Source organism: Simochromis diagramma, unplaced genomic scaffold, assembly GCF_900408965.1.
Source record: "Simochromis diagramma unplaced genomic scaffold, fSimDia1.1 OVJJ01000646.1, whole genome shotgun sequence".
NCBI classification, from domain to species: domain Eukaryota; kingdom Metazoa; phylum Chordata; class Actinopteri; order Cichliformes; family Cichlidae; genus Simochromis; species Simochromis diagramma.
Genome location: NW_024387279.1, coordinates 754,300 through 775,966, shown reverse-complemented (window position 1 = coordinate 775,966; position 21,667 = coordinate 754,300). Strand labels below are relative to the sequence as shown.

The 21,667-nt window shown below is 42.1% G+C and overlaps 2 protein-coding genes across 5 annotated transcripts in view; both read right to left on the bottom strand.

The window, feature by feature from the left end:
* Window positions 1-8,926, bottom strand: si:dkey-156n14.3 (zinc finger protein ZXDC). Its single transcript, XM_040003100.1, has 10 exons — window positions 6,865-8,926; window positions 6,065-6,217; window positions 5,461-5,539; window positions 4,449-4,579; window positions 4,130-4,300; window positions 3,029-3,813; window positions 2,492-2,576; window positions 2,238-2,410; window positions 866-967; window positions 1-711 (listed from the first exon to the last, which is right to left on the bottom strand). The coding sequence occupies exons 1-10, from the start codon at window positions 8,855-8,857 to the stop codon at window positions 625-627; spliced, it is 3,759 nt and encodes a 1,252-aa protein (XP_039859034.1). The 5' UTR covers window positions 8,858-8,926; the 3' UTR covers window positions 1-624.
* Window positions 8,927-12,355: 3,429 nt separating this feature from the next.
* The window catches only part of LOC120715793 (copine-9-like), a 207,682-nt gene continuing 198,370 nt past the window's right edge, over window positions 12,356-21,667 (bottom strand). For 2 of the 4 annotated variants that reach the window (XM_040002952.1, XM_040002953.1), the window contains one exon: window positions 16,941-17,787. In XM_040002952.1, the coding sequence (XP_039858886.1) occupies window positions 17,423-17,787 (365 nt within the window). In that variant the 3' untranslated portion in view covers window positions 16,941-17,422. Of the gene's footprint in view, window positions 16,561-16,939; window positions 17,788-21,667 lie in introns of those variants that run through there. The other 2 variants (XM_040002954.1, XM_040002955.1) reach the window with 2 other exon arrangements.

Genomic DNA, 21,667 nt, shown 5'->3' with positions numbered 1-21,667 from the left:
TTCTGATTGTGCTTTGAGTCTTTAATTCTTCTGCGTCTGGCTCTGCCATTCTGTAAACCCGTAGCTATTAATAAATAAACTGAAATCATCATAAGAAGGGAGTTACTCATGTATACAAATGCATGGACAGGCATGTTTTCAACATGGAATTACTGCTGCCATAGAAAAATAAATTAAGAAAACACAAGAGAAAAGAACAACAAATAAAGCAGGTAACCTGCCGGTGGAGGCGTGCACAGCGTGAAGCATGAGTTCATAAGGCAACTGGAGAATAAACAGCGCACTGTGTGTGCATGTGAGTGGCAATGTGGCACTGTGGAACAGACATCATTACTGTTAACACCCACAGAGGACGGAGCAGCCTCTGACACAACTGTGCTCTCAGGCTTTGAATTTGGTACAAACTGGACTTAAAATAATACGGCAACATTCTCAACAAAGAATCCTCTTTTCTTCTTCTCAAGGTGCATTATCTGCTGAATCATGACCACAAACTCCATGGAGCACATGTCCAAAAAGCCCTTCGAGGGTGAGGCAACTGTTTGATGAAATCTATCATCTCATGTAAACTGTGGATGGAGGCCAGCTGCTGATTGACCTCTGACCCCGCAGCAGTGTAGGTGGTCACTCCAAGTCCTGAAGGTTGATTGTGCTTCCTGTGAACTGGGAGTTGTCAGAGCCATTGTCGTCCTCTGTAATCACCGAAGACTCCTGTGGAGAAAAGCATCACAGCTCAGTTCTCTAAAGGCTGACAGTGTCACTAATCTGTGGCTATTACAAAGGACAAACAACCGATTCCATAACAGAAAGTCAAAGCACAAATGCAGTCAAATGTCTCTTTAACGACAGAAAAGATTACTCCCACCTGTAAAATGTTGACAGGCAGGTCAACAGTGAGCTGAGAGTGGGAGCTGGAGGGCTGAGAGCTCAACTGGAAGGCCAGGTCTCCATCACTGGCTGGGTCATCCTGCGTGTTCACACATTGATTAGACACTCCAACAACCGCTGTGCATTAGTGTGCTGTTCAGTGCACAAAAGTACGTGAAAAGAAAAACAGTCCCTAGTTGGATGTTTCTATTCATTTTTTACTAATTTACTAGTTGATCAGACAGGAGAAAGAAATCAGATTAACGGAGATTTCACACTTGGAACTCTGAAACTAAACATACAGTGTTTTATGTGTGGGTGTGGCTAGCATTAGCTGTGCTAGCATTAGCTGTGCTAGCATTAGCTGTGCTAGCAGCACCAACTTTCATGTCCACAGGTCTGTGCAGAATGTTTCTACACTTTTCTCGAGTTATTTTACATCATTCAACTTTTTCCACTTCGGCCGCCACACAGAGACCTTTGCTTCAGGTGTTTCCTGATACTGAGCCGAGGAATTGGGTTTCACTTTCACCAATGTCCTTGTAGCTTCTGGCATATATAGCCCTGTTCCATTATGGCCTACACAGGTTGGCTCGACATGGTTTTTAGGGTTTTCCATTAGGTGATAGTACCTGTTACCAGGTACTTTTTTTTAAGTCATGAACTGATCTGAAAATGTGACGTCATCAGACTGCATGCCACTGATTGGCTATTCAATGTCATGAGTGTCTCCATCATGAAAATCAAAAACCGCCAGTTTTGAAACCTGGCAACGAGGGACAAGGCTGCACAAAAACAGCACGGTGGTCCCCAAATGTGACAAAAACCCACAGACAGCAGCAGGTATACCATCGCCAGTCATCCTCCTTTGTTCGTGTGGCATACAAATGATGTCACAGGAGTACAGGCAATTGCTATAAAACGACCCCACAAACATAAGTTGGTACTTGATTGTAATGGGAAACAATAATACAGCTGGTGTTAATGGCACACATTTGACAAAATGGTAAAAACAAGCCTCAGACAGAACAACTCCCTGTAGCCAGTGTTAAGCTGGCACTTTAATGAGCTTATGGGATGTTGCTCTGCTAAACTTATACTGTGCTCTTAGTTCCCAAATAGCAACTAATATGTTTTCATGGTACACAAAAGGTCAATTTCACACTGTGCAGTAAAAATGCAGGAGAAGGAATTAAAATTCTGTGGAACAAATTCTCATTAAAACAAAGGCAAGCGCCCAGACAGTAGCAGTGGCGAGTTATCCAAATCATGAGCTTATTTGAATCGTAAGTATCACGGTTTGGTCTAGACAGCTTTATGTTTTCTGACCAGGGCAGATTTGCCACCTTCCCCAACTTGTCATATCTCACCTGCAGCAGGTGGATCTGGACATACTGGGCACCGGTGATGGGGTCACGGAGAGTCAGGCCCCCATTCGCTACTGCAGCTCCATCACCATAGCGAGCCCCAGAGGGAGCGAGTGGTCCTGGAGCTGTGGCAGCCTTTGCTCCTTTAGCTTTTCTCTGACCTGAGCTTGAAGTCCCTGAACAAGTCAAAGGAAAGTCTTGTCAATCTAACAGTTACTGGAGCTTTGGCTAGCATGAAACTAAAGAAAGTAAGTTACCGGAGGAGGCCGAGGGGCCTCTCTGCTTCTTCTTCTTAGCCAGCTGGATGGCTCTGTAGTCAGTCCTAGCCGAGCCCCCACTCTCCTGTCAAGCAAAATGGGAGCATGTTAGGTTTGCACCACCTTTCATCATCTGTCTGTTGACTACTTTCTCTACTGACTGTGATTAATCTTGTTAAATATGTGCCACCACTGAAAAACATTTTGTCAAATAAAAAAGGACATTCATGCAAAGATCCGAAGACTGAAAAACAACAAAGAAAGAAAAAAAACATCTGAGACGATGGCTATATCTATATCTTTTTCCATTTCTAGATGAAAGAATGGAGACTGACAATTCATTATCAAAGACCCTTTATATGTCATTGAACTATGAGTCTTTTTTGGTTTTGTTACAGAAAGGTGAGCAGGGTCCTTACCCAACCGGTTACCGTTCGAGATAAAGAGGAAAGCTTGTATGCCTGAAAGTCGCAAATGTATTTTCTGTATCAGCTGTGTTTCGATTGGTTTATTGAATCTGTGAGTATCTATGCTCACCAGGAAACTGCTTGGTGACACAGAACTGAGCTCTGAATCTTTCTGTGGGCTGAAGCTGCTGCTGTGACCAGGAAAGACAAACTGAGTGAGCACTTTTCCTCCCTCCTGGGGTCCCAGCACCTCCACACAACCCAACAGAGTCCCAGCACCTCCTTGGCCACCCACCTCCACCACCTTAGATGGCGAGCCAAGGAGCTCGGCAACGGGAGCTACAGCCAGGGAGGCTGTGGGTTCCACGCTCAAGGAGCTGGACGAGCTGAGTGGGTGCTGCAGAGTGGGGTCCACAGTGGCACCAGCACCCTGCATAGTAAGGGCAGTGAGGGTTCCCAGCGCCTCTGGGGTAACTGTCTGCACATCGTCCAGGTTAAGGGTGCCTTGTGGGCGCAGGACGTCACTTGCCGTTCCCTCCAGGTTGTGGTGGGGGGTCATGTCGGCATTGGCTGCCAATATAAGAGGGTCCACAGCCTTGGCCATTGTGGTGTTAGTGCTGGTAACAAGTGTAGTTCCCACTGAAGAGGGGTCGATGGTCAGGATGCCAGAGCTGACCAGGGAGAGGTCCATTGTGAACGGGCCATTAGACGTAGCCCCACCAACTGGGATTCCCACTCCAATGCCTGTAGTGGGTGCAGTTCCTCCAGGCACAGAAGAGAACAGAGAGCTGAGGTCCAGGTTTGTCAGCTGGTCGCCCCCAGCAATACCAGGTCCTGCAACCGTGGTAGGTGTGGAACTAACGAGCTCATTACTGGGGGTCAGGGTTGGTGTGGTCTCCATCTGACTGAGAACATCTGGGAAGGAAAAAAAAACCAAAAAAAAAACCCTAAGTTAAAAATGAACATCTCAGGAACAACAGCAAGTGGAGTCAAAGATTAAAACTGTTACACAAGAAAGAAGGAACGGTTTCCATCCATCGCGCCACATGGAAACAGAAAACAGTTTGGTGGTGTTTTATCAAACGTGTTCCAGTTTGGTTCGTTTCTGTTACACAGGATTTGTGTTCCCATCAAGATGGCTGGGTATAGATGTTCACAGACAGTACGAGACTCGCATACTGAAACGCAGCACAGTGCTGGGGAACTTTAAGTCTGCAGAACAATTACTAACCAGGACTGAGGTGGTGATGTTTGAGCATGTGGCTCTTAAGGCTGCTGCGGGACGAGAAGTGTTTGGAGCAGTTGGCCACAGGGCAGCGAGTCCTCAGGGTGCTGGCGTCCTGCTTATGCTTTTTGGAGTGGATGTAGAGGCTGCTACGTGCTGAAAACTTGGCATTACAACCTGAAAAACACAAAGGAGGCACATGTTACTGAAATCAGTCACCATGAAACACTGGTCTTAAGTAAATATTTCAGGGAGAAAATGTGAACATTTGTCTCGTGGAAAATTATTACAGTTTTGTTGTTGTTCCTTTATAAAAGGTTTGTACCTTCTGCATGGCACTGAAAAGGCTTCGTGCCTAGATGGGTAATACTGTGTCCTTTGAGGTGCTCGGCCCGGGTGAAGGACTTCCCACAACCCTCCTCTGAGCAGACAAAGCGCCGATCATCATCATGTTTCCTTATAGACACACACATTTAAAACAAAGTAAGAAAAGTCATAGCACAAAAACAGAATTTCATTTACATTTTGTTACATCAAACTGAAGCTAAACTTAACAAGGAATCAAAGCCTTTCAAAGTCAAACTGCACCAGTAAAACAGAACTGCAGTGACAAGCTCAAGTTCACTAAAACAAAAACAGGCATGTAACAGCAATCACACTTCCTGTAGTGGCAAAACATTCCCACAGACAGCACGGAAGAGGAGGGTGTATGCTGCTTTTCGCAAGGCTCCATTTAGGCATTTTGCTAAGACTGTTTTGGGTATTTGGTGCCAAAGAAGCATATGATGAGAGGTCTGACTGACAGCCCAAGTATACCAAGCAACACCCTGTCAATCAAAAGGTAGCCACATCCTACATTATAATAGTGCTTTATTCTATATAACTTGATATAAAACCCTAACATACTAAATGAGTATCAACACTGTAGTGAAGACTCGCAACTAGATGACCTTTACAGAGAAAACTTCACATTTTCATAACCTTGTTCTTTCAAACCTTTATGCAAAGATCTATCTTGTTAGATAAGCTGACCATGTCAGCTTATCTAACAAGGTTTGTTCTCACCGCACGATGTAGACATTCACTCCCTTTATTCCTTTGATAACTTTGTTAGATGTTATAAAACATTACTTCAGGTTTCTGTTTATTGCCTTTAGGAACATGTAGAAAATACACAAAAGGAAAAGCTGCGTTGCATCAGATCTAGCTATCAGCTATTTTCCATCTGCAGTCGCAGAAAGATACAGTATCAGGAGTTCCTAACAGTAAGTTACACACAAATGGAGTGTGTCCACTATTTTACACCATGATCACAGCATAAATTAATAAGCACTCACCTTTTATGTCGGAGCAACTTTGACATGCTTGTAAAAGACCAGCCGCAGCCCTCGGAGTCACAGACAAACGGTCTCTCGCCTGGAGAAAGGAAGTTACAAGTTTCATTCGTAATGCTACACTACACCTACTGCTGCAAGGATCCTCACTTCACAAATCTTTTAATGTGAGCTGGATCGAGATTTTTTTGGCCGATTTTCTTTCGGAACGCTAGAGCTGCTGATTGGTTTTGTCCTTCTAAGAACTAAAAGTGACAACATACACACTTATGTTTGTGATTTCTATTTAACTCAATGCTCATAAAAAACAAACAAAAACACAATTATTGGCCTTTTTAAATAACTTACAGCTATACATATTCCCCACAAAAGCATCAGGTTTACTTGTCACTCCAAGCTCAGAAAGAACTTTTACTCTCTGCATTTGTGTTCTGAAGAACAATCACAGCTAATGTGTTTGGATTTGCGACACTGCAGCTGACTGCTTCACAAAAATGTACTAGGAATAAGCCAGAGTTAATTTAGTAGACTACATGCTGCTCTTTAAAAAAAATCAACCACAGAAAACAACAGGCCCAGCTAAACAGACCCTTAAATCTCAATTTACCCGTGTGACTCCTCATGTGGATCTTGAGACGACAGGCCTTATCATAGGTCTTGTCACAGCCTGGGTAGGTGCACATGAAGTGGCCAGTTTCTCTGAAGTGAGTGCGATTGTGGGAGAACAGAGCACTGAAGGTGATGAAGGTTTTCTCACAGCCTGCATAGGACAGAAAGACAAACATGTAGGACACCAACGGTACCATAAAGGCACATTTTATATGTATATATTTTTTCATCATATTCTGTTAAACAGAAACTGTTATAATCATGTACCCTCATACTGAACATAGATCAGTGCATCTACATTTAACTCTTGTGAGACAAAAGCTCAGGATTCAGACTGCTTTTAACGCTCACCTTTAAACAGTTTTTTCTACTACTGGTTATATACGATGTCTGAAGGGATCCAGAATATGGTCATCTGGGAACTTTGGCCCCACCCACCTGCTGCTTTAAGTTTGTTTAGGTAGGGCAGCCACAGAGTTTGTTTAAAACCGGTAGGAGTTAAAACAGCTCGTTTCAGAGGTTGATACTGAGTGCCAGCATCAGATAAATTTGGAGTATTTTTGAACTGCAAGACATGCAAAGCTATTCTAGCACAGATAATGAATAGAAATGTGTAGCAAGAAATAAGTAAATGCCCTGTGTTGCTCAAAACACGTCAAACCTTCTGGTAAAGTGCTTCATATCATAGCAGTGATGTTGTGGAGTACCCATTAGCCAATTCCAAGTGCAGAATAAAAAGCTAGAAATTCCAAATGGTTACATAAAAGCACAAAATTCACAGTTTGATGTATGAGTTACCTGGGAATTCACATTTGTGAGGCTTCTGTGGCTCAAAGTGGACCCTCTGATGGTTGGTGAGCCGGGTAGCACTGCGAAACCTCTCGTTGCAGACCTCGCAGGCAAAGGCGTTATCCTGCTCGTGGACTTTGACGTGAGCCTTGAGGTTGTAGACAGTGGTAAAACGCCGCCCACAGCCTTCAAACTGGCACGTATGTGGCCGCTGCTTGTTGTGGGACTGGAGATGCCGCTTCAGCTTGTAGGAGGTGGCAAATGCCCAGCCGCAGCCTTCCACAGTGCACTGATATGGACGTGGGTCCTCAGCATGGTTTAGGAGGTGAACCTTGAGTTTCTGTCGTGTGTCAAATGTGGAGGGGCACCCTGGTTCTGGGCAGTCAAAGGTGGACACGGTGTCTTTCTTGGACCTGATTACTGGTACAGAGTGACACTCTTCATTGTCACAGCCAGCTACAGCGGCTTCGGGAGGAGGAGGGCCCATATCTGCTTCTGTTACTGCACATAGTGACCCTGCCTCCTGCTTGGCACAGGAGTCCAGTGAGGTACCTAGCTCTGACAGGGAGCAGTCATCCACCAGAGCCAGCTCTGAGTCGCTGACAGACAAACCAGGTGTGGGCTCTTCCTGATGGCTGGAACTGGCTACTGCCAGTGTGCTGATCTTCCCGATCGATTTAGTACCACTGTCATAGTTGAGGAGAACAATATCTTCATGATCTTTCATTCCTAAGTGCTCCTTTAAGCTAACCATGTCATCCTCCTTATGTACATAGCCCTCGGGTGGGGCAGCAAGAGTTAGTACCCCGTTTTCAATAGTCACTATGATGCTTTGGTTGTTTATCGTGATAGTTCCGGAAAATGTTTCGCTAGCAGGCGGACTTGTGGAGGCCGTGACCGGGTTTGTACTGCCCTGCGCCGCCGCTGAATCTGTACCAAAGTCCGATGTGTCCATGGCTTCCACGATCCCCGCAGTCCCTGAAATCAAGGTACTGCTCTCGTCAACGCGAGGCTGCGACGAGAGCTCCCTGACCAGTTTACCTTCGCTGCTTTCGGTACACATCTGGCCACAAATCCTATCGCCATATTTGTTTGTCAAAACAACGTCTTCGACGGTGGGGTGGTAGGCAGTCTGTTTAACGTTACCCGCCGCGGGATTATCGTTCAGTAAATTGAAAACATGCTCAGGTTTCAAGCCCTGTGTATCGAGGCAGTTCAAAGTGTCATTAGATTCACATGAAACAACGTTACTGCGGTTTCCAGCCTCCATGGGGCCACAGGGACTTGCTTTGGAACACTGCTTTTTACCTTTCATTTGATCGCCATCCTCAGGCACATCCGGGCGCTGTTTACTTGTCTCGCCGCTGCCTTCGTCTTGAACGACATTAAAAAGAACATAAAACTCCTGGGTGGTTTGTTCCGCCAGGTTTACCGTGCTCAAGTTCCCCAGCGCCGCAGCGCTATGGCTGGCTACTGAGGGCTGTTTGCAGGAGCCGTCCTCACGCTGCTGCCGTAAAACTGGAAACGTTGGTTGCCGCTGCGGCATCGGTTCCTCTTCCCCTTCAAAGAGAGGCAGCGCCATTTGCATTACAACATCCCCGCTTTCTAATCCGTATTTCCAGGCTGTCTTGACAAACTCCTGTGAAGCTAGTAGGGCACTGAGCTCATTTTCCTTCTCCGGGTTCACGTTATGAAATCCCACGCCCGGTCTGTTACCCGGTAAATTGCTTTTAAGCGTAGTTTGCGGTGCGCTGACAGGCGAACAAGCCACCTCGCTGCCATTTTCCGCCAGTAGGCGAAACGGCGATGTTCTCGGCCTAGTGTTGTTGTTGTTGTCGCTGTGTAGCTCAAGCGACTCCAGCAGCACTTCCGCTTCATTTTCGCTGGAAATAAAATGAGGTATTGACCCCGTTGCCGATCGATGTGGAGACGAAATGCTTCTGTGTAGGGCGCCATGTTGAGACTGAATGTTTTGGGCATCAGAAAGCCCCTGGATTTCCATCTTGGTATCCCTGTAGCAGCGACACGGGAAAAGGCCCGCCCTACTAAATGGATATGATCCATGGAGCCACTACACGGTTTCCAGTGGGCCTAGTGTTGCGTTCAGGGGCAGTATTGAAATTTCAACTTAGGGGTGGATGAACCAACAAGCTTTGGTAGTCGGGTGTTTGTTAGCAACTACCAAAGCTTTGTCAAGGTCGATAGAACTTCTCTTCAGTTTTCTGCACAGAAGCCTTACATTTAAGAAAACGAATAAAGCCACAGCTGATAGCTAAACTTACAGTCTGCTATTAACAGAGGGACAACCAAATGTCTTTGGGTCAAAAAGTGCAATATATACTGCTGCCCTTCAATGTAATGGTTTGAACCACGAGGAGTACCTGAAGGCAGCAAGAATATGCCATAGTGAAATTGTGATGTGGATAGTGTAGTATTGGATATTTGTGCGGTTTAGTTATTATCAATAATACATTTAAGATAACCTTTCTACACTATTTATTTATTTTTAACTGAAAAGTGAATCCAAAACTTGGGAAATTCCCATTTCCAGTTTGGTACAGTTTTTAGTTCGTATTTCTTCCACTAAGTGGCAGTGTAGCAGTATAAAACAACATTTTTCTCCTAAGAGAAAACATTACAGACCTGTTCTGATCAATTTGTGTATATTCTTTTAGTTTTTTGACACACATGGACGACCTAACATCGCCCCCAAAATGAAGCCAAACTGGCCCCTGGTGTCTGGCTGCTCATAAACCCCGCCTCCTCCATGTTATCGGAGGGGGTCCTAACTAAAATAAGTTCTACTCAGATACGATTTTCTCAAACATGGTTTATTTCATTATCAGTAGTTCTCATCAGGCTGATTTGTGTTCAAGTGGTCTCCTTTCTCATAAGTTTGATTCTAATTACTAACATAATGCTGTTAAATTGGGGTATAACGTCATCATGACCGCTTTGACTGGCAGCTGCGATCATGGAGAGGTTTGCATATGTCTGTTCTGCAATGGCAGATAGATCAGGGATGCTGAGAGGAGGTCCACGCTGCAAAACCACACCGACTGTTTCAAACTGTATTTAAATACATTTAAAAAGCACCAATAACTCAAAGGTAAATATTATACTGGATAAAGTGCTAGTCTATTTTTTTGTCTTTTCTTAAAATAAGCAGTTCATATGCCAGCTGTTGGCAGAACTGTAGAACTGAAAAAAAAATGTAAGAGCAGAACTTACTTTCAGATTTGAGGGATAGACTTTATATTTCATGTTTTGTGATGATTCTGTTCTCGTTGTTATTACAGAAGCTGCCCTCAGACCTCAGCACCGCCCAGTGACAACAGACAAATCATCCTGTATGTTCACTGTTTGTAGAAACTCCAAAATTAACTTGTGAAAAAAGTACAAAGTCTAAAGTACCACATGATGTGAAAGTTGCAGCTTTTTAAAGACAAACAATCAAAGGTATTAATCATCCATATAACAGTTTCACTATATAGGAGCATAAACACTACCTCAGTTGGTTTTTCAGAGAGCTGCTGATCTCAGACCTTCACAGCTTCTCTTTTAACACTGAATGTACTCAATTGGTTCCTTAGTCTACCTTAAATGTCACATATATTGACCGTTACCTGCACCGTCACATAGTGCATATTTACACTACCCAGCTGGTTGTGGATTGTGCTTCTGGCACACCAGAGTGTCTCTTATTTGACAATTAAAGATTTGGCAACCCTAGCTCGGGGTTAGAGCTTATCCCAGCTATCATTGGGTGAGAAGAGGGGTACACACTGGACATATCACCAGTCTGCTGCAGAGCTAATACAGAGAGACAGACAACCATTCTCACTCATATTTATACCTATGGGTAATTTAGAATCCCCATTTAACCTAACCTCAGTAACTGCACGTCTTTGGACTGTGGGAGGAAGCCGGACTACCTGGAGAGAACCCACATTTAATATGTTCGTTTAAAACGTAATGTAGACTCTGATCAAGGGACAAGATTTGAGAATCATCCACTGGGCTAATAATGTTTATTTTCCCTTTAAAAAAACACGAACAGTACAAATAAAACAGCATGTTAAGTCACTGCTATCTTTTTCCTCTTCTTTCAGCTGCTCCCTTTAATGTTCGCCACAGTGGATCATTTGTCTCCATCTCACCCTATACCCAGCATCCTAATCTGTCACACCAACTGTTTGCGTGTCCTCCATCCCTAAATCCACTCTGTGTTCTTATTTCCTCCATATCCACTATCTCTTCTTTGCACAAGTCCAGATGATCTGAGCCTGCCTCGCTAACTATGACTCCAAAGTTGGTGCCCTCTGACCAGTTGGTGGTGGTCAGAGGGCCCGGTGGCGCCAGTGTCCGGCAGCCTCGCCTCTGTCAGTGCGCCCCAGGCTGGCTGTGGCTACAATGTAGCTGCCATCACCAGTGTGTGAATGTGTGTGTGAATGGGTGGATGACTGAATGTGTAAAGCGCTTTGGGGTCCATAGGGACTAAGTAAAGCGCTATACAAATACAGGCCATTTACCATTTACCTTTCCAAAACACTCTACCTGAGCCGTCCTTCTCTATACTCTTGGTCTGGTCACTCCCACTGAAAATCTTAGCATCCTCAGTGCTGCCTCCTCCAGCTTCACCTTCACCATCTCCAAACCACACATAGCCGGTCTCACTACTGTCTTGTAAACGTTCCCTTTCACTCTTGCCATAGTGCTGCTCACTGACTGTAACTTGTCTTCTTCGCATTTAGCTTCAAAAACTTTTTTCCGTAGCTTAAAGTCCGTTGCCTTCTTCATTCCTCCACAGGTATATCATCGGCACCCTTCCACTCTAATCTTCGTTACTAATCCTCTGCACTTCCTAATTCACTAACTGTCTGACATTTGTCCTCTTCTCTCTCAATTTCTCTATTCATCAACTCATCAAGGCACTCCTCCCATATTCTCAGCACACTCTTATTATATTTCTGTCTCCATGCTTAATCACTCTAACCTGCTGCACATGCTTTCTAACTTCATCTCTCTGCCTAGCAAATGATGCATCACCACCATCTCTTTGTCCTCTTTCTTATGCTCAGAGGAAACACGTGCCGCTTTTGGGCAGTTTCTCTCACCACCTTAGCTGTACTTTCCCAGTCATCTGAATATTCTTCCCTACCTTCCTGAGCCTGTTTTAACTCACCACTAAACTCTGCAAAGCATTCTTCCTTCTTCACTTCCTCCATTTAATCCTTGCCACTGCATTCACTCACTTCTTCTTCATGATTTCATGATTTCCTAGACAATTTCTGACATCCGCCCATTAGTTTCCAGCTTCAAGTTCATGATCCTGTCTGACATTCAACTCCATAGCACTCCTTCAAGATTCCCCGTTCTCCATTTCATTTCCTATCTGCACTGTAGTAATAGAATTTGAATCCACGTCCAATGCTCCTGGCTCTACTTCCCTTCTCCCGCACACACAATATATCTGTCTTCCTTCTCTCCTTCATATCACCCAGCTCTCTCCCTTTACTAATCATAGTCTTTACTTTTTAAAGTCACTACTCACATCTCCAAACTCCCGCCCTTTTTTCTGTCTCACTGACTCCAAATACACCTCCCCCTTTACTTTTCTTCTGTCTTCAGCTGATAACTAAAAGAGGCTAATCAAAATATAGTTACATAAAGTTTAATAATTTGAAAATAGATATCAATATGCAGATTATAAGTATAAAATGTACATAAATTTGAAATAATTTGGCCCCTTTACAAATATATAAATAATAAAAATTTTTCATCATTGCTTGAAAAAAAAAAGATGTTGGTCTAATTTATCTTTGAGTTAAAAATACAAACAAACAAAGGCGATGTAAGTGAAGTTTAACACAGCAATTACTGTAAAACAGTGAACAAGATTACAGTTCAGCCTTCAATAATATCTTTATTTGGTTTTTAAGCAAAAGCTAGAAAACAGTGACAAAATTAAAAACTTTGACCAACACAAGTGGAAACAAAAATAAAAGAAATATTTGGAACAGAGTGAAAAAACGGAAAGAAGGAAGACTTCACAAAATATTCTGTACAACACTTTAACATATTTACACACAGCTTCTACATAACAAATGGAACTGGTGAGCAGTATATAATAACCTCATCCTGTACACACTGTGTAGAAAGCTCAGCATGCTTCATACAAAAATATCCAACAGGTTATGTGACTTTGGGTTTGTTTACATATAGTCATAACACAAACATGCATGTTTTAAACGTTGTTTGATACAAATCTACCCTACTTTTCATATATCTGTTATGTGCTGGATTATTAGGCTGGCAGTCTGAAATAGAAGGATTGATTCTGCACAGTACACAAGTAAACACACAGAGGAATGTTGTCTGAAATCTTTTTCAGATATGAATACAGATAGTACAATCATTAGCAGCATAACAGCCATATAAGCATGCAAAATAACATATTTCCTGGTGTTGTCATATAAAAATAGAGTCCTCCCTCACACTTACTTGCAGGATTATGACAGAAATAAGGCCACATGTCCATTTCCCTTCTGATACAATGTGACAAATACTCAGTAATCCAGATAAATATCATGTAATCCATTCGTTGTTGTTATTATTGTTTCTGTTTTCGTGACACAGCCAGGTTGAACATTCTAAAACCCTACATAAAAAGGTCAGAGACAAAAGAAAATTGATGAAACTTCACAGTATTTGTTTTATGGAGTGGTACCAAAAAAAGAGCCCACCTAACAGCAAAAATACTGTCGTTGCAAAAACTCAGAAGGCTAAAATGTTAGAATATAGATGAAAATGGACAAAATAAACACCAATGAAATGGAGCCATTTTACAACATATACAATAAATACAGAAATCCATTGTAATAATTAAAAACACATCCTAATACAAATATGCTACTGGACAGAACCCACACTGCACAAAATCAAATACTTTTCTCTTATATCTTATTTAATTTGACCTCATCTTGTCTCATTACGTCTCTCCACTTCTTAGCTAGTGATATACCAAGTTTGATCAAGTGTTTCTAATGCAGTGGCAGATCCTCTTTCCTTCAATATGCTGGAGTTTCAGGACAGAAGTCCTAACAAACTATTTGTTTGTAATTCTAGCACTGTGCACCTTTTTACTAGCAACATTCACGTGTAGCCTGTCTTTGGACTGCAAACTAAACACACCGGAAACAGAAACAATGGGGTTAACAAAATCAAGCCAGGACTGAAGTGCCAAAACTGCAGTTTCATGAATCACTTGAGGCTGGCTTCAAAAGCAAGTCTAACCTCACTGTCTCCCATGTTAATCTATTTATTTAAAAGGGACAGTGCAGTTTAACATAGTCCAAGTACAAAACATGAAACAGATGTAACGCACTTAAGTTTATAGCTATTGCTAATTTTCAACAATTGTCCCTTGTTGGGCAAATGCCTGTCTCGACACCATTAAAAAGTATAGTAGAAAAAAAACAGGATTGAATGAATAGGATTCTCTTCATAAAAGCTATGGTAGTACATCTTTTTTTTTAATTCAACCTTTTGAAAATACTTAAAGTGATTTGGTTAATAGGTGTGTCATCTACAGGGAGCTTGAGTCACTGCTAAACCGGTGCTGTCTTTGTTGATTCATGTTATCGATGCACCTTGCTCAACCTAGCTAGCATTAGCTTGCTAGCATTAGCTGGTAAGTTAAAACTTGTCCCTCTTATCTAAATATGGTCCGGCTTCAAAAACTGATGGTGGTGGCTACATGGGGGGTTAACCGAGACAACAGAGTTCAGTTCCCAAAGTTTTGAAGGAACTTGGAAATGTTTCTTTTGCAATGAGCTGACATCAGTTCACCACAGATTTCTTTCTGTGGTCACACCTACAAAATTCGAGCACTGCTCTCAAGCACTGGGTGGTTTCCGTCACTTTCCAGAGGATGGCCAGTGAGAAGATTGAATTTTAGGGATAGAGGGCTCTTACAGAGACAGGAGCATAAAAGGCATGAGAAAAGTGAATTGACGAATAATAATATTTTAATAATGATTAATATGTTTGTTGCATTCTATCCTATTTCTTGGCCACACAGCAGCTGGTTTTTCCTGCTTTATTCTTGCATTTGTTTTGTCTGTGTACTTGTAAGCTGCAGTGTGTTGGGCTCTTTGGGACTGCCAATGAAAGATTTAGGTTTTCTGTTCAAGCACTTGCTCTCTTTTGCTTAAATCATTCATGCACACAACAAAAGCAAGGAAAATAAAAATACAGGATATGAGAAGAAAAAAAAACAAGAATTCGGCATGCATGATGAAGATAAAGTTTGCAAACTGAACAATGCAGCACTAAGTACCAAACCTCACATTCGATTTCTTCTTCTTCTTGGTGTTTCCCACTCTTCCCACACATTTTCTTTGCTACATTTGAAGTTTTCTGGCCTGTAAAATCTGCAATGGGAAACCCTTTTCATTTTAAATAGGTACAAGCTGTAGACAGTTTCAGAACCAGAGGCACCTTCCTCATGCATGATTCATCCCAAATGACAGCCACAGCCAGGAGATTTACAGTTTAGAAGAAGACTGGGGACAGAGCTCACAGACACGGCTATGTTCGACTTTTTAATCAGGGCTGAAATGATCTGCCCTTCCATATGTTCAAATTGTACAGCGGCTGCAGGTGCAGAGGAGCAGGGGATGGCTGGTTTCATACCCTTGTATGTTTACTCCTTTCAGAAGGTGCTCACAAGCAACTCTCTTCATGTCCATGGGGGATTTTAACTTTAAACTTGCCCTGTCTTCTAACAGTGTCTTTGAAAAGGAGAGCAATTTCCATGCCTTTGCTAAAGTAAACTGAAACAAAAGTTTCATTTTCTACAGTAATAGACAGCATACAATTTTAAGAAAAGAGCCAGTGTTCCTTGGGCCTCAGTTGCAAGAACCAAGACATGATTTAATAGCCACTGAAACACCCTGAGAATAAGCAAATAAGGACAGGATATCACCCTCAGAGCTGTCTTTCTTCACAGCTGATAGAAATCAGTTTAGATGGCTGCTACAGCATTTATTATTCTATTACGGCAGACTGTGAACAAGACCAGTAGTAGAATCTTTTGACTTCCCACCTTTGCAAGAAAAGTCAATAAAGCGTCCATAGTGGATTACAACACACAAAGGAAACAATAGATTTGAATGGAGCCCGTGTGTCTGTGCAGAATCGTGTGTTATACCTGGAGAGTGTTTGTGATAGATGTTGACAAAAAATCAGAAACATAAAAAAAGATTTAAAAATCTATTCTCTATGCTTCTTGTACATGTCTTGCAGAGGAATCCTCATAGTCAGTGCTTTCAGAAGGAATTCTTAGGTTCAGTTTACTGATTTGGTTTCTGTCAGATAACCTTGAAAACCCCAGAACACACCTACACACACACATGCACACACACACTTCCCTTTGCCCAAACAGCTTGCTCCACTCTGCCTGCTGTCCTTCTCTCAGGGGTGAGGGTTGCAGTGCTTGGTCGTAGACGTATTGGTTGCAGTTGTGGTGGACACTGAGGGGGAGTCGGAGGTGACGGGCAGGGGGGGGCGGGGTTCAATCCCCCGACTCTTCATGAATGACAGCAGCTGGTCAGGGATCTCTGCCAGGACATCCTTAGCCAGTCGGGCCATGCTCAGGACCTGGTTCCCTGACCGGTCAATGTAGTCCCGGAAAGGAACAAACTGGATCGGAGGCAAAAGTGACTGTTCAGTTCATTAGGTGTTTGTAGGTTCCTTCAGCATCTAAGGTGCTGCTAATACGCTTTCATACAGTTGAGGAGTTATTACTTTTAATGTTGCAGATGTATTGACATAACAGTACATCAAGCTCAAACTGTGAGGCTTCAGATTATCGTTGGTAACATTTTTTTGCTCTAAGATTGAAATATTCACAAAAAATGACCTGCCAAAAATCACACAGTGCACAGTAAATCATAAACTGTAAGTAAATTTTCATGTATCTGAAAATGTTGGGGTTTTTGCCCTAGTTGTCAAGACATAAACATTTTTTCAACAGTTTTCAAAAATCATATATTTTGATAGTGTGGAGCTAGGATGTAAGTCATCATCGTTGTTACTGACGACTTATGCCTCACAGGCTTTTTCCACTTCAACTGAAACACACTCAAAGGAAAACTATTCTGTTTTTCCTTATTTCCTGTCCTACACTGGGGGTGGTTAGAGCTCACAGCGGGTCATTTACTAATCAGAAGGTTTGTCTGCAAGCCAAATATCATTGGGCAAGATACTAACCCCATGTCGGGTGCATTCAAGTTACTCTCTCATGCATCAGGTAAGCAGAAAAGTACTAGATAAGAACCAGTCCATTTATACTCTATATCCTATTCTAGTCGATGATGCTCATATTGAACAATAAATAATAATATTCTGGTCTTGGATCTTTCTTATGTCAGTGAAAGGAAATGTCTTTAATATTCAGGCAAACAGCTCTGATTGTGAGCATAAATAAAAGAAAAAGCTGAGATTGTTGGCTAACAAATTGCCAGTGATCATCACCAGTCTCATCCTCCTTTCTGACCTTAATTTACAAATGAATATCATGGTATATACAATATGACTTTAAAACCGGTGAATGAGACCATAAACTTATCAGAAACGCGTTTACTCGAGACAGATCAAACATGCAAAGAGTGTTTTTCTCATAAACATCTATACATTTGTTGACATCACTAGAATGTTTTGCAGGTAAGAAGGTTAAATAAATTTGATTGAGTTTTGATTCGGGTTTTATCCTGGACAGTTGATAAAAAATAATTCTACATAGTTTTATACTGATAAACACCAAATAAGAGTGGATATATCTTATACAGTGCACCTGGACGATGTCTCTCTCAGCAAAGCGTCCCCTGGAGGAAACTCTGACCTCATCTCCATCCAGCTCCTCCATAGCTGAAGACAATAAAAACAACATATTTACTGGTAAAAATATTGCATGACTTACATGTACAATGGAAAAGCTGAGCTGGAATTTTTTCCACACGCACAACAGAAAATCGTCTAAATCCAGATATATTTTTTCTAGTACGCTTAATGTTTGTGAAAATGATTAAAGTGGTAATTTTATCTCAGTTATTTTGAGTAGAAATGTCTTAATTCACTCATGTTAACCACAGTTTAGTATGTTTGCTTTAGATCAAATGAGTGATTGCATTCCTGCATAAAAATTATGTTTTTTTCACTATTTATTTTTAATGGTTAGACAAGAAAATCAGACAATACATTTATACAACTTGGCCTTTAATATAGCACATTTAGCAGTACCAACTACAATAAAATACAGCTTTAACATACAACAATATTTCCTCAGTAAGATGAGCATATGTCAAATACACCTTGCTTTTTTCACCTGTAGCTGCATTAACACAACGTCTCTTAGGACGAACATATTCTAACAGTTGAGCTGCTTTTTAACACTAAACATGTCAGTAATGTTCTGTACTCTTCCTCCAAACCAGAATAAACAAACGCTCTCCTATTCACAGGGATTTTCCACAGTGGGTAGGTCTGCATATTTAATTTGGCTGATTTTTACACTGGATGCTCTTCCTCCTGCAACCTCCAAGGGATTTGTTTAAATGTATAAAACCACTACACTATGAAGCCACAGCAGTACTTAAAAATGTGGCTGAAGAAATCTTCATAGTGACTACAATTCAAGAAATATTAGTGCTTCAGTTCCTTGATGTGACCAAGTTTGTAGATTTGTAAAAACCATGTTCTGTACCTTTTCATCAAGCTCTTGTTGTGTGTGTTGACCAAATGATTAAAATAACAAGCAAACATTATAATCTTAATACATTTTATTATATATTTGACTGAATACATACAATTCCACTCACTTGTCATATCCTTAATTAGATTAGAAATTTGGCCAAAATATTGTTGCAATGGACCAAACTGTCAGACTGGTCATCAGGACCAATTTACACTTGGAAGGATCTGTCTAGAAAGGTTGGTCCTGGGTGAGGGGCCTGATTAAGAGTCATTTAGATAAACCCTTATGATAAAAACGCACAATTAAACATGGCTACCCTACCTGGAATAATTCTGGGGTGCCAGTCTGGAGCCTGCCCTGGTGGCTGGGCCTTAGGCCAAAGCATTACGTGGGCCCACCCTTCTGTGGGCTCACCGCTCGCAGGTGGTGCTTTAGGCATTTGATGCTAGCACTTGGTGCACAGTCGATCATAGCACTGAAGGCTTTGGAGAGGAGGTGCTGGTGTTCCAGTCCCTAGCTGACAACTCTGGCTTTAGGAACATGGAAGGTCACCTCTCTGGTGGGAAGGAGCCTGAGCTAGTGCGTGTAGAACTGTGGCTGTAAGATGTCATGGTATTAACCCCACAACCAGAAATTTCAGAGGTACACTGGTGGTGAAGAGAGCCATCGAGATGAAAAAGTAGTCCTATCCAGCTTAGGACTGCAGTAAAAATTCACCGTGAGTCCCTTGGAGTGGAATTTGTGGCCCAGCAGAGGTAGTATTACTCAGCCTGCTGGCAGACGGAGAATGGATCATCTGCCTGCATCTGAGTCATGCAAAGTATGTGGTACAACCGGCCTGTGGACCAGTTGCTGGTCTAAAACAGCATATGTTGATCTTTGAAACTTCTTTTGTCCTCCTCCCATTCCTGTTGAAATCTGCTGTTTTAACCAAGTAGGCCCTGTGGACTCTTCCTGGTAGGACATGCCCCTGAATGTAGCATTTGGCAGATGCACAGGTTATCTGCTTCCAGCAACACACACTTAGTACTTTGGAAGACTGCATGGGAGCATGTCTAGGGTGGCTGAAAACCTCCCCCCCTGTCCAAATGCGAATGTATGTTAGATGGACGCATTTGCAGGACCATAAACTATGCTTAAGGTCCTAGATGTTGCAGGGCTGTCTTACTTAACACTGTAACTTCGCTTGGAGGCTGAGGACAGTGTCTCTGAATTGATCGACTGGGATTGTGACCAACTTCTTCAGGAAGGGGGTAGGGTTAAATTGAGATGAATAGCCAATTATTATGGGCCATTCGGTCCTTGTCCATCTATAGTGACAGCTTGGTTTTCATTGCTGGCAGTACGTCAGACCTGCTTTTTGTGAGAGTTTTTTTTTGTCACTGATTCTGTTCATACGTGTCCAGTTGCAGCAAAGTGGCAGATGGTCTCTGGCAGGATCAGACTTGTCAGACTATGTGGTTCTTCTGACCTCATCAGGAGGTGACATCCAGCGTGCACTAGGATGATTTGCAGAGTGGTTGAAAAAGGCTGGATTGCCCACTCTGGGAGGAGTTGATGGCCCAAATGGAGGAGTTTGGGATTATCTGGGTCTTGTTCATGAGTGAAGTGAGAGTGGAGCCAAAACTGACAGACAGGAACGGTAGAGTGTCAGTGGTGTGGCAGACAGCTATTGATGACCTATGGTCACATGAGGTCTTAGGTGCAAGCAGTGAAAATGAACTTCCTCCTCATCCGAGAGGATGATGATTCCAGTCATTTGGGAGGAGCTCAGGGTAGAGCTGTTCCTGCTCCACATCGAAAGGAGCTAGTTGATGTGGTCTGAGCATCTGACAAGTGCCCCCTCATCGTCACCCAGGTGAGACATTCAGGGGCATGTCCTACCAGGAAGAGTCCACAGAGCAGACCCCTGACATGCTGGAGAGATTATACCTCTTGTTTGGTTTGGGAACTAGTCTCCTTGAATGAGCTGGAGGTGCTCTGGGCATCTCTGCAAAGACTGCCCCTGATGTTCAGAGCCAAATAAGGGGGAGAAAATGCAGTGGTGACAATGACATACTGTATACAAATAGTTACCTAATAGTTAAAACATGCAGCTGTTGATTATGTGATTCTACTTTCTAAACCAGAAAACAGCTGAGGTAAAAGACCCAGCTGTACAGTGAAATTGTGTCAAGTGTTGTAGTAGGATGGGGCATCCGTCTGTTACAGACAGAAATAAATGACAATAACAAAGACCACAGCATTCATTCACTGGTGTAAGGACAGCTTTTAGTTTTACAAAAGGACCTGAAATGGGTGCATCCAAATAATAACCTTCTAAATAAATAGGTTTGTTTTTTTAACACATACATTTAAATTTTTTAATTACAGTATTACCTAATTTCATTAAAATTACTTTTACATTTGAAGCAGATAAACAAAAGAAAGCTGACTGTGCTTAAACTTAATTTAGCTCCATTATTTAGAATTTAGACAAAATTCTTAGTTAACTTTTGCCGACTGTTTAAATAATGTTTGCTTTAAACAATTTGCATTGCATAATTATTAAAAAGTTTGACATATACATATTTTCCTACGCCTGAAACAGACGAACATTGTGACAGGACAGCTGTTATACACGTTACACTCGCACTTTCAGACAGCCTACAGAAATACTTTCACATACATATTTTCACAGCTGTAGTTTTTTTGTGTTTAATTTATAATATTAACCATAAATACTGTGAGCCAGTCAATCTGTCTAAAATGCTGAGACAGGAGTAAAGGTTAAACTATCAATCAGCAGACTTGTGTTCTGTCCACAAACTAAGAAAACAAAGTTTGTGTGTAATGGGAAAAACACTGAATGGCAATGAAAATAAGACCAGCATCAAGTTAAAAAAGCAGCAACGTTAATAAAGATTTAGTCTGCTTTACATCCAGAGGTTAAAGTGTTGTAGTTTTCTGTTATTTAGCACTGAGTTTAGTCGTGGTTTTGCTTCTATTTCTGTTGTCGATGTGCCTCGTCTCCTTTTTCTGTTTACATGTTTCCCTCCTTGTTTTTTATTCCAT

Bases quoted from the DNA above. Each gene is read 5' to 3' on its own strand.
- si:dkey-156n14.3 (XM_040003100.1), bottom strand. From the start codon at position 8,857: ATGGAAATCCAGGGGCTTTCTGATGCCCAAAACATTCAGTCTCAACAT. The intron at 6,218-6,864 runs GTAACTCATACA...TGTCCTATGCAG, and splicing joins TCACAAATGTGAATTCCCAG to GCTGTGAGAAAACCTTCATC. The intron at 4,301-4,448 runs GTACAAACCTTT...TGTGTTTTTCAG, and splicing joins TTTTCAGTGCCATGCAGAAG to GTTGTAATGCCAAGTTTTCA.